Source organism: Bactrocera neohumeralis, chromosome 6 (genome assembly GCF_024586455.1).
Source record: "Bactrocera neohumeralis isolate Rockhampton chromosome 6, APGP_CSIRO_Bneo_wtdbg2-racon-allhic-juicebox.fasta_v2, whole genome shotgun sequence".
Classification (NCBI taxonomy): domain Eukaryota; kingdom Metazoa; phylum Arthropoda; class Insecta; order Diptera; family Tephritidae; genus Bactrocera; species Bactrocera neohumeralis.
Genome location: NC_065923.1, coordinates 2279902 through 2292851, shown reverse-complemented (window position 1 = coordinate 2292851; position 12950 = coordinate 2279902). Strand labels below are relative to the sequence as shown.

The window sequence follows — 12950 nt, the reverse complement described above, 5'->3', positions numbered from 1 at the left end:
ACTTTGTAGCAACAGCCATGCACGCACACACACACATACACGTGTCAGCACACGAGTATTTATGGCAAGCAAAACAGTGTCGTGCTGTTGCCAATTTCGGCATTTGAGTAGATCTCAGCAATTGCAGTGGCAAACGAGCTACCGAAATTGCTGTAATAACTGAACAATTTCCAAGCAACTTTTCGTAGCAACAATCGTTATGCATACAACATGCTACATATTGGCAGTACATCACTTTATCCGCACCAACACGACATTACACACAACCGCACACGTGCTTACTTGCCATTTTTGCAACCACACACCCTTTCACTCACAACCACACTGCTCCAGCTTCTTGCCCACACACTCATTCGTTTACTCACCAGCTGTGCACTTGTGCGTGCCGAAAAGTTTACAATGTTGACGAGATTTGTGTGCTTAGGCAGTGCATTCAGATTGCTTGTGATGACAGCACTCTTGCCGGTACCGGTGGGTCCAATAACCAGCATTGGATAGGATTTGTTGATACAAAACTCTTGCCAATAGGTAATTTGACCTGATTCCTTTGTCGGCACGATGAGCTCACTGATGATCGCACGTTCGGGGAATATATTGGCGGTGGCGGTGGGGTCATCGGTGGACTTCTGCCAGGTCCACCAGTTTTCCACTTCGTCGAAACGATAGTCCATGAGTGAAAGTTTTTCAGGAAACATTTGACCGCGGTTGAGTGAGAAATATTTGGGGCGCGGATATTCTTCATTGGCGCCGTAAAGTATCTTGCGGATTAGTGTGTCAAAATGCTTTTGGCCATTAACTGAAACAGAGCAGATTATAAAAGTATACATTTAGGGTGTGCTTTAGTAAAAAATATCTCGAGCTGAATAAACAGACAATTTTCATTTATGCGGTAGAGCTCCTCTCTGAAAATTAAAAATACATGCTTATTAGAAAGTCAGCGAATAGTTTCAGGATGTAAGAACTCCCAAGATATTCGCCATCTAGGTATTTCTTTAAGTATTCTGAATTTTTTTACTAAAATTACTTTTGTTGGTAGGCAGCCATCCTTAAGCCATTATTAGGTCTACTGCGCTCCCAAGTTATAAACAATTAAGCGTTATCCACCAACGCAGTGATTTTGATAAAATCCTGGAATATATGTTCGTTGAACCGGAAGTCGAAGCATTCCCATTATGGCTTGGGAAACTTGCAGGAACGCTTCGAAAAAAATATTATGGCGCCGACATTTCTAGTACAAGTTTTGTGTTAAATTATTCGTAAAAATATAAGAAAGTTACCTGTCAAAGCAGATCCATAAGCCCAAGCGAAGCAAAAGAGAAACATTTGCTGGAACCAAACTTGATTAAATGTTTTATGTTTGTCCAAAAAATGAAAAAAGAAACGTGAGAACATCTGCAATGTCGATAAAAAAATATAAAGAACGTAAGCAAAGCGAGTTCAAATATAAATTCAAAAGCGTGAAAATGCAGAGAGACTATAGATCCAATGCTACAAACCTTATACTGATACATGGGTGACGGTTCAACCATTTGTTTGCATTCTTTTAGTATAGCCAAAGCGGCCGGAATCAACCAGTCGACCATATCATCGAACAGTGTCATATAGATCTCATTTAGACCCACGGTCTCGATCAAAACATTCAAGAAACTCTTATGAAATGTGCGCCAACCCAGTTGTGATGGTTCCATATAGATCATGCCGCAGCGTGAAACAGTAGCCGGTGAGGCCTGCTCCAAATCGGCTGGTTCGAACATCATATTCATTGTTTTGGTCATTTGTATTATCTCACCAGACATTAGACAAAGTTTCTTGTTATCATCCAAGACCGTATTCAGATTTTCAATCCACACAGCATCGACGGGTCCATCGAAAAAGACCCAATGGCGTTCAGTGGTTGGTGCGGTGGCCATTTCTCGATAAGTTTTCGCCAACACACCATCATACCATTCGTGGGAAACCGGGTCAAAACGACCATACAACTGGCCCATGGTAATGGCTTTCGGATTTATGATACGATAATTGACGGGAAATTCCTTCAACGTAGCATCAGGATCAAGACTGACACAACGCAATGCTACAGCGAGCATCTGTATAAAAAAACATATTTGGATGGCAAGTGAGATCAATTTAAAAGTATTTTTATTTATAATTGAGTAAGAAATTTGTAAAATCACTTCGTAAAATGCTTTAAAAGTTTTCGGCGTGCGCGTTCTTTTGGTTGTCCAGTACTGCTTCCATCTTATGTACTACATCCGATCTCTACTCACCTGATAAGCCGTTGTCTTGCCACCCATGGGTCCCCCAACGATCATCAAACCATGTCGCACGAGCAACATTTCGTAAATCTGCAATATTTTTTCGATAAACCACGGAGTTGGTTGTAAATTTTGCTCTTTCAGATTAATATGCAGCCATTTTAGAATATCATCGCGTTTGGGCTAAAATAAAAAATTAATTTAATAATTCATTTGAAATATTTGAAAGAATACATAATAATTTTTTAAATTTTGGATTTGTTCTGAAATATAGCTTACAATTGGGTCATTCCAGTTTTATTAAAGTTAGATTCTCACCTTAAATTCTCATTTTATTTCTATACCTCTTTTGTGAACTTTCTTAGAAGTAAAATGCTTTGATTTAACAATTAATAAGAGCCCATTTATTAATTTGCTCATCACCCCATATACTTAAGGAGTATTTCATATTTATTTCATAGCTATTTCGCATTTATTTAAATAAGCGCTTCATAGAAGCTGTAAAGATAAAATCTGCAACTTACCTCGGGCAGTTCGGTACCAGGGAATAAATCCATGTAAATGCCAACAAAGAGCGAAACGTCTTGTTCCAAGAATTTCGGCAAGTTCACGTCAACAATGGCGCGCAACACAATTTGCGCTTCGGGCAATGTGGTATATAGACGTCGGAGCGAAGCGGAAGCCAGCAGTACGGACTTAACAGCGCGCATACCTGGAGAAATGATTTTAAAAATGTAAAAAATAAAATTTTAACAAAGCGCGTAATGCAAAATTTGACTTAATGCAGTTAAGAAGGATATTAATAAAATGTTAAGAAAACTACAAATTCGTAAGTAAAAAAAAGTTGTGTGCGTTTTTCGTTGCAACAAATAGTTTTCAACGAACGAAAATTGCTAAATGTTAAGCTTTAAGTGGAAATAATTTCCCTTTCACTCTCCTTTTCAGCGCCGGCTCGCGTCTCGTGACACTTTGATATTTTGGCGCATAAATTCAAAATCATCGATAACTATTTGGCAGCTTTTTAACCTCTGTGGATTTTCGTATTAATTTTTCGAAAGAAACGTCAGCGAATTCCTACGTGAAAATTTCGCGAATGACAGTAAAATTTATATTTTATTGCACACATATACACAATCTACATATCTTTATGGGTAACACCCACAAAAGTTTCTCCCCAATTTCGACACTTCTGCAAGGCGTTAACATTCACAAAATAAGTTTTTCTATTGAAAGTCGAAAGAAGATATCTATCAGTGTTTGCGGACATAAATCTCATCGTTATTGAGTGAGTAGGTACCAGTAACGCGGCTATTTCGCCCGCTCACGCAAATGCCGCTGTCAAACTTGTGAATTAACATTTTTTGGTCCCCACAACAACAACGAAAACAAATGAAATGATATTCCGCAATTTCTTTTCAACATTTCTGCAATTTATCAACCAAAAGTGCTCCCAAAGTCGATATGTAAATGTGCTCCAATATGAAAACAATAATATTGTGAAGACTTTTAGCAGGAGCTTCCAGGGGTCAATTATATAGGAGTATTGCAAAAAGACTGCTTTGACGTTCGCAGCGATATGAGAGTGCCATTTTGAAGTTTGGTGTAAAAAGGTGTATTTTTTAGTCACATGGTTTTCAACAAGAAATAAAATACATATAATTTATTGAAATTATTAAGTTTGGCATACTTTTTTTGAAATGAGTTCCGGCAAGTGACCACCAAAGCATAAATCCAAGATGATTCTCGACTTTCAACCACTTTTTGCAGCTATTGGGTCTGTATGTAAGCAGTAAAGCGCCGAATATTATTTTTCAAGGCGTCAATCGATTTCTGCACATCTGCGTACACAATCGACTTCACATAACCCCACAAAAATAGTCCAGTGGCGCTAAACCTCATGATCTTTAAGGCCACATCATAGACCCAAGACGCGAGATAATACTCTCACTAAAAGCTACTTTCAATTAATTGGTTATTTCGTTAATTGTATGGTATGTAGAGCCGTCATGTTGGAACCAAAGGTCGTCCACATCTATATCCTCCAATTCAGGTACGAAAAAGTTATTAATCATAGCTCTATATCTTCCTCTTGACTGTAACATTATAGTCAGCTTCACTTTTGAAGAAATATGAACCAATGATTCCCTCTACCAATAGAACACACCAAACAGTGGCTATTTGGGAACATAACTGCGTCTCAACAATTGCTTGTATATTATTCGCATTTAAACAAGATTTCAGTGAAGCGATTTATAGTCATTCGGCTCAATTCTTGTACAAGTGGGTTTTATAAGCCCGCAAACCAAGATCTTCCATAAAATAGATAGCCACAGCATCTTTCGATGTTCAGCTTCACAACAATAATAGCGTAATCGGTGCGCACCTTACGGCGTCTCTGAGGATGCCCATTATCAACTAGAGTAAGGGTGCGAAACCGATCCACAGGTGCTCGATCTGCTGCACATTTATGTCGATCATTATGATATGGGAAACCAGAGTATAAATCAAGTAAGAGCTGTGAAAAAGACCAACTCCGAAAGAAGTATTGCCTCATTGAGAACGACATGTGTAACAAAGCATCTGTTATAAAATCATCTAATATTAGCTCGGTACAACAAACTCAATAACCCAACCGATAATGCCGAATTCAATGACAAAACAAATCCAATAATGTGACAAATAAGTGAAAGCGGAAACTCTCGAGAAAAACGATTAATATATTAGAAAGCCATCAATATGAGTTATGATTGCTATAAATTGCTATTGGGATGAAATAAAATTTTTTACTCCAAATTTGCAGTCATTTGTTATTAAATTTGGCATAATTGAACCATAGTTGAGAAATCTATTAAATTTTTTTAAATCGTTTCAAACTCAAATTGAATTGTACTTTGAAGATTATTTTTCAGATCGGCAATAAATGCCTTGGATTATAACCAAAACCAAATTTGATGAAGATAGTGATAATGAAAGAGTTTTCCATACAAGTAATTTATTTCGATCGTTCAGATTGTATGGTAGCTTCATGCTACAGTGGTTCGAAATCGGCGTTTCTGACAAAAGAGCAGCATCTTGGAAAAGAAAAGCTCGGGTGCAAAATTTCAGGTTGATGTCTCAAAAACTAAATGGGTATTTCGCGTATATAGAGACAGACGGGCATGTCTAAATCGATTCAGCCCGCGGCACTGATCATTTACATATAGATTTTATAGGGCCTCCGTCTTTTTCTTCTGGCTGTTACAACCTTCCCGGAAAGCTTAATACTTTCTGACCCATTTCTGGTGCCATAACGACATTAACTTAGTGGACTCGTTGTTCCAATGGAATAGGTAAGATATCTGATTGTTGGAAAGGGTCTTAGAAGTTGTATTCTGTTTGATTCTAAACACATATTATATTTTAAGCTTCAGCTTAATCCAATAGAGCAATTACTTCTGCTACTCCGACAAAATTTAATTCAAACTTCTGCGAAAAACTAGTTCTTCGGATATTTACCCGGAACAAATAAGGCGTAAATATTTCAAAAGAAACCTCTACTTTTATAATATACATATATTAAAGCCAAATTATTATTTATAAATTTTTTCAAAGTATGGAACACATTCGCTACCGTTAAAGCATTGTAAAATATCCTGAAGAGTAAAAGCAAAGAAATCAGCACTAACGCAAGCATTTGAGCGGATGACACGGAGCAAACGAAAGGAAGGAATATACAAAGAAATAATGTCACAAAGCAAATCATCGCTGAGCGCGCATTTCCGCAATCTCACCTGCGTCTATTGATGTAGTACTTCCATTTTACAATCTTTTTTTCACTTTCTCGTTGAGAATGCTGCACTTCACTGCAACTTGTCAGCGCAACACCACTCGCACTATTCATAAATATAAAATTCATTCAACATTTTCGAGAATTCTTTCGCTATTATAGGTGATAAGAGTTCTTCAAGTACATATGAATGTATATTCACACATAGATACTTAATAACATATACTATAAACACATGTTATATACATCATTATGTGCACTTGAAAAACATTATCGACAATAAATCGAACTCATCGCGGACTGAATGAAAGAACGGTTCAGTTGGGCAGTCAGTCGTACAACCTCTTATTAATAGTTCACATCTATACAAACATGCGCATATACCTCATTAAATTCTTGCACATGTATATGGTATATATGGTTTTGACTTACCGTAATCGTAGTGTGATTGCGAGGATAACTGTTCGGAACACAATTTATATGTGTGTACAATCTTTTGTGCCAGTATTCGCGCCTGGTCGAAGCCGTTCGAATATAGAGTGATTTCGCCAATCATGGCATAGTCAGGTACCATCATGGCCACCGTGCGGAAGAGCACTTTCAGATTGTCTGGCAATTCTGTGCGGCCAGCGTAGCTGCGGGAGAAATGAGAAAAAGATTATATACAGATATAAGCAGATGCATTTATGAGAGTGGATTAAGACTGCGTGGCACAGACAGTAGCTACAGAAAAAGAATGGACACACACTATATACTATGTATATAGATATGTAATACTTTTTTTGAGTATTGAATGGAGTGTAGCTTGAAGCTACCAATATATATACCTACAAGGCTAGTTTCGTAAGTCATGAATAATTCTTTAATAGATCTTAATTTTAGGATTACAACAGCAAAAGAAACTAAATTATAATTTCTTTCGATTTTTTCACCATATATGTATGTATGAAGCTTCATACCATAAGTTCTAGAGCAGCTGGCTTCCTTCAAGAGATGTGTTGTAGCCAGAGTTGTGTTGTGTTTTGTTTCACTGAACCAATAAAACCCTTTTAAGTCTTGCTGTTGGCATTAATCATGCTTATGAGAGAGAGAGAGAGAGAAATGTCTTCCGCGAGATTTATAAAATATCAGTTTTACGCCTTGAGAAGTGACTCAACATTTCGAAAGCAGAAATTACTGGTAATAACGGATTTTTAATGGATCTAAAGGCTAAGGTAGTTTCTGGTATTTATTCGGTTTCATATATTGACCGCTTTGTTAACCTGCCGTGCTTTTGAGCCGAAACTTGAAATTTCTATTATAGTTAGAGCTCCGCCTCTTATCTAGAACATTAATGGTGAACCCAAAATCGGTTGTTAATTTTCTTAAGGTTTCTTACATATTGAAAATTTTGCAACTGTAGGTCGCCCAAATCAAAACTGTAACTAAAAATTCGTTTTGTATGCACAGCACGCTTTGCAGCTCTTATGGATGATATTTAGTTGAAAATGGTTGTGGGATCGTCTTATTTCAGTATTGAGTCGAATATACTTAACTTCTGCTTCGTAAAATGTTTCCATTAGTAGAAATGTTTGAGAACACTCACTCACTCAATAAGCTTCTCCGCTAGCAAACAACCAAAACTGCAAAGTGATCAAACCAAAAAACCTAACCAATAAAATTATTTTGGCAGAAATTAAATTATGATTTTACAATGCTCTTTGAGGTTATGTGCATTTGCGCTTCACTTTGGTTAAACCTGGTTAAATTTTCCAATATAAATATGTCATATAAGTGTGGTTATATTTATATGTCGAATTAGTTTCACTTTTGAAAGTTTTTGTAGTGAGGAAGAAAAATGTGAGAACGTAGGCATGTGTGTGTCTTCATAGAATGGAAAAATGTGAAGTGTTTGTGGTCAAAACACCTTTATTCTATTACCGCATGGCTTGCCGAAGCAAATAGCCTCCCCTGAGTTTCTATCCTCTGCAAAAATTGTGAAAGTAAATTGAAATGTTTACCGAACTTTGTGCAATTTCAACAGTTTACGAAGTCTGTTTAGTGGAAGTTGCCTAAGATAAGCGAGAATTGTCAAAGAATAAAAGGAAGTGGTAACATTGTTCAGTGGTTATTCAGTATTAAATATACATATACATGTGTACATAAGTATATAACTATTTTCTTCGAATAACGCAAAGGCTTTAATATCAGTGAAAGTAAGTTTAAGAAAATAAGTTGTTGGAGTTTTTGTAAGAATTGGTGGTTAATAATGATGGTTTGAAAACCGAGAATTTGTGATTGAGTTAAATTCTATGTATGATTGGAAGCTGTAAGAATGATTTCAGTTAAGTGTGAATGCGAAGCAAACTTTGAAATTTTTAATAGACGTTTTAAGAAATTAATTTTTTACATATTATTGATTTACGAGGAAATTTTCTTTAATTTAAAAACAATGCAAAAATGCTTTCAAAGCCGTTATTTGCAAAACACTATTTTTCTAAAGGATAGAGAGTTAAATAGGAGATATTTCAATAAAAGCGTATAAGATACCTTTACAATATTTTGAAACAGGTTTTTTAGTTCTTTTAAATATATATTAAATTATTCTTAAGTTGGCAACTCCACTCCAGTACGTACAGGCAAGTATTAACTAAAAATATTTTACTGTAGAAAAAATGTAGAATGGAATCATTGAAGCAAATGCCACACATATCCATTAAGTGATACATTATCACTGGATTTGAAGGGGTTATGTATTAACAGCCTATGAAAAGGAGAGGAGTTGGTAGCCAACTGCTTCACAAATACTATGAAACGATAAACATGCGTTTGGGAAATCTACAATAACCCGCTGGGGCAAAAGCGACTGACTCTTGATTGCACAAATGGAAATTGAGCTAAAGCTCAAGGAGGAAGGCAATGGGACAGTTTCCAAATTGTACTTTTCGATGCTCTCATATGGTGAGATATGATGTTCGTTCCCGCAGAAAAACGATTGTAGCCAAAGCTCAAAATAGTTTGGGTACATTAGGAGCTAGTGGAAATAAATTAATCATTCTTAAAGGGATAATGTGTGGCTTTTTTCGTAAAGAGCCCAGACAAATTACCAAAACACGTCTAAATTTCTATTTTAAAAGGAAATACTTCAATTTAATAATATTTCACCACGTTTCAGTTGCAAGGCAGCGGATTCTAAGAAATTAGTTGTTACTAGTGAGAACATCACTCAAAAGGCTGATTCTTGCTAGGGCAACTCATTCTTATATTTCGTTAGGAACGCCTCCTCGAGTCCTCACCGCTAGAAGCCAGAATCATTTTATTTCTTTTTCATTCTATTTCTTCCCTACAGGGCCTATTTAAGATACACAAGCTAACTTCATCTTACTCACTGACTGCTGAAAGTGCTGTGGTTACCACTCAACTAGATGTGCTATGCCGCCAATTTACATCCAAACAAACATAGATACAGCAAATATGCAATATATGATTGCCAAAGCCGCTGGGCAGGTGCAAATCGCGACAGTGGTCTCCGCAAAATCGAGTTGTGATCAAAGCGAGTGGGCATCTGTTGCGATAGGAACAATTTGTGTTTGTTGGTTACCAGTATGTTTTCCTTATTGCCGATGCAATGTGCCAACAGGAGCAGCGCATGGATCGCACATACGCACTGGCCCACACATATACCATTCGGACTCGTGCAAAAAAAACCTGGAGGATATGCTGGTATGTAAATGTTTGGAACGTTGCATAATCGGTAGCAAAACAGTAAACGACACGGCTGGCAAACAAGTCTGGACAAATACAACAACATTGGAGTAACCACAATAGAAACAAAGCTGAAAAAAATGTATGAAAAGAATGCAGCCAAATGGTTTTGTTTGGTATTTGGAAATGGAAAAAAGTGTAGGCATTTGAAAAAACTGTGTAGTTACGGTCGTAAAATCATTGGCAGCAATGCCAATGCGTCATTTATTCAATGGTTGGAACTCTTTTTTCTAAGAAAAATTAAAATTTATGTTAAGGAACCTTTTAGTATGTGTCTAAACCAAAGCATGCCAGGAATATAGTATGATTTCCGGTTAAGTTTAAGTTTTACTGGCATGTTTTCATATTTTTAAGTGAAGGTTTTATTGTATAAAGAATAAGGTAGAAATACCTTGAGAAGTACGTCTATTGTGGCCATGAAAGCAAGAAGAATTTAAGGTGTTATTTCTTTTCTATTATCTATTTACAATCAGAAAGAAGATAAAACTCAAGATATGTGACGATCACCACGCTCTAACTATAAAAGTAATCTTTTATGAGAGGGCTTCATTAGTCGGCAGAATTTTGCTGAAAGGACTCTAACTTCCTGAGTCAAAATGTACAAATTTCCTATTAAACTATATTTTAATATTAAGTAAGCATACTATATAGTTTATATACTGCGCAATTGTGTCCTGACTTGAAGTATCCATTTACCGAAAATAGTTATAGTCAGACTATATACGTCGATGTCAGCAAAATATTGACAATTTAAAAATAGAAATGACTCTTCCGGAAAACCATTTAAATTATTATAGACATAAAAAGCCTCGCGGAATAGCAGATGCGGCACCGAATATAAATATCACCCGTAAACTCGGAGCAACTACGAATGAGATTTATAAAGTATACAGTTGCTGGCGACCACAATACACGAGCACTTACGACATGAGGGCAAAGATAAGACCATTACACAGCAACAACACACACAAATAAAAAATACATTTTTTCCTTGAGGCAACACTTACCCAGGATTCATTGTTATGAATATGGAACACGTGGGATCTAAGCGTAGCAAAGTGTCCTCAAAAAAGAATTTCACCACCTTGCGGCCAATAGCGCGTTGAATGGTTAGGATTTGCTGCGCCACCACCGAAAGCACCTCCAATTCGATACGATTGAACTCATCGAAACAGGCCCAGGCGCCAGATTGTGCTAAGCCCTGAAAAAGAAAATGCGTAAAATTCTGAAGTAAAAGCAAAAACAATGCAGAAAATACATTCAAAAGGAGTCAAGTCAAAGGAAGGATGCTAAAAAATACACAAAAATAGCAAGAATATATCGTATGTGTTTGAGGGTTTGTATGGTGTGAGAGCAGAGTATTCGCAAAAGGGGAATGAAGGAAGCGGATAAAGGCACTAAGGAAAACGGTTTTCAATATTGAGACGTATTGGATTTAGTGAAAGAGTTCGGCGGGCACGCATATCGCTCTGCATTCACACACACATGCATGAATATTTGTACACTTGTTTGGGTAAACACGGCATATGCAAATGCACTTGTAGCAAATTGAAAGCTTCGCAGACATCCTGCAGCAAAATAAACAAGCGTGTGCCTAGGCCGACAAAAAATTGTGTACATTTACCGCATACACATGCTTATATTTGAGAGCATATGTAGCTGATAGTTTAAAAAGAAATATTGAACCAATAAATGGGCATATGAAAAGAACTTTTCACTATAAAAAAAGCTTTCTCAGATGCTTTAGTTTATGTATATCTCAACAGTTTCTCAACTATTCTTCAATGAATACAGGTAAATAACTATATAAATAAATAGCTTCATCTAAGTGGATATATTCACTTGCAACTCAGAAAAAATGCTTTTTATTTGTGATTTTTAAAAAATTTTAACCTTAATGAACTTTGGTAAATGATGAATCGAGATTTAAAAAAATTTGCACTCTCTTGATTCAGCGTCCGATCTCTAGAAGAGTCATCGAATAAGGTTTCCGGTAGATAAGAAGATTTTTCTGCTTAAAAATTAGCTTAAACCAAAAAACCAGCTATGAAACAAAAACGTTCGAAAATTATTTTAGCGAGAATCACGGATCTTTAATGTTTTAGGAGTGTTTGACGGCAATAAAGTTCCTGAATTGGAATATTCCTTCAAAGAAAGTTCAAGGAAGCAATGTTTTTTTTTTGTGCAATTCTACATAGCAACTGTAATTCTAAAATTAATTGTCGCTTTTCCGAAATTAATTAAGTCTTTTAATAACCTAGTTTTCCAAAATCTGGTAAGAATATGATTACAACCTCGACTTTCCCAAATTTTTTTATATTATATAAACAGTATTTGTTTATTTTTAGCTTCAGTTAGTTTGAAGACTGTATTATGCATATGTTATGTTAAGTTTACATCTCTAATCTTAAGAGAGTTGCCATCTTCCGGTCTCCCTATATCCCCTATACATAAATGCTTCATTCTTCCATTTTTACAATCAGCATCTCAAATTTGATGGAAAAACTTGAGTTTGTTGAAACTTTTGTGAATGTTTTTTAAAACCACATAACGTCAATTAGATTTTGTAGTTGACTGTAAATATAAAGTTCGTTTTATGAATTTTCATTTCATAAAAATTAAACTAATAATATAATATTGAAGACAGTAATTGTTTCTCTCATATTTTTGGCTCTTCGTTTCGGTCTTTAAAATACTCTCCTTATAGAATTCTCTCTTCTTGTTCTAATTGTTTCCGTCCTTCAATTGTAAGCACACATTTGCCGTTATATTTTCGCTTTCTCCTTTGTCTTTGCCATAACAATTGTAGTTCAGTAAAGTTTTTTATGCTCAAAGCTTCCTCAACTGAACTGTGCTCCTTCGTTCCCCCTTGACTCCACTGCCTTTTCTAACGGCACCAAGAGAACAGTATTCAATGCTGTCTGACGTTTAAGGTTGGCCATATTCAATTTTGTTGCGTTAAATTTGTTACTCCTTTCTTTTATTTTCATTGACTATTGTTGTTGCTACAATTTCGGTCAAAAATGGACACCTTTCCTATGCGCTGTTCTTTTACATATTGTTTGGAAGAATACCAGCAGTTGATTAGACAGCACTGTGTGTATGTGTGTGTGTGTGTTTGCTTGGCTGTTTATTGACCTCTTTGTTTTTCTATCGTTTCGCCAGCATTTTGTGTGTGCTTATTT

General features: G+C 36.1%; 1 protein-coding gene across 1 annotated transcript in view; it reads right to left on the bottom strand.

Annotated features, from left to right (window-relative positions):
• Positions 1-12950, bottom strand: part of LOC126761571 (dynein axonemal heavy chain 3) — a 110098-nt gene that overhangs the window by 62552 nt on the left and 34596 nt on the right. Inside the window, exons 31-37 of the mRNA XM_050477874.1 lie at positions 10773-10966; positions 6454-6656; positions 2780-2967; positions 2268-2438; positions 1497-2087; positions 1278-1392; positions 366-796 (exon numbers count right to left, since the gene is read on the bottom strand). Coding sequence (XP_050333831.1) covers positions 366-796; positions 1278-1392; positions 1497-2087; positions 2268-2438; positions 2780-2967; positions 6454-6656; positions 10773-10966 — 1893 coding nt within the window. The remainder of the gene's footprint in view (positions 1-365; positions 797-1277; positions 1393-1496; positions 2088-2267; positions 2439-2779; positions 2968-6453; positions 6657-10772; positions 10967-12950) is intronic.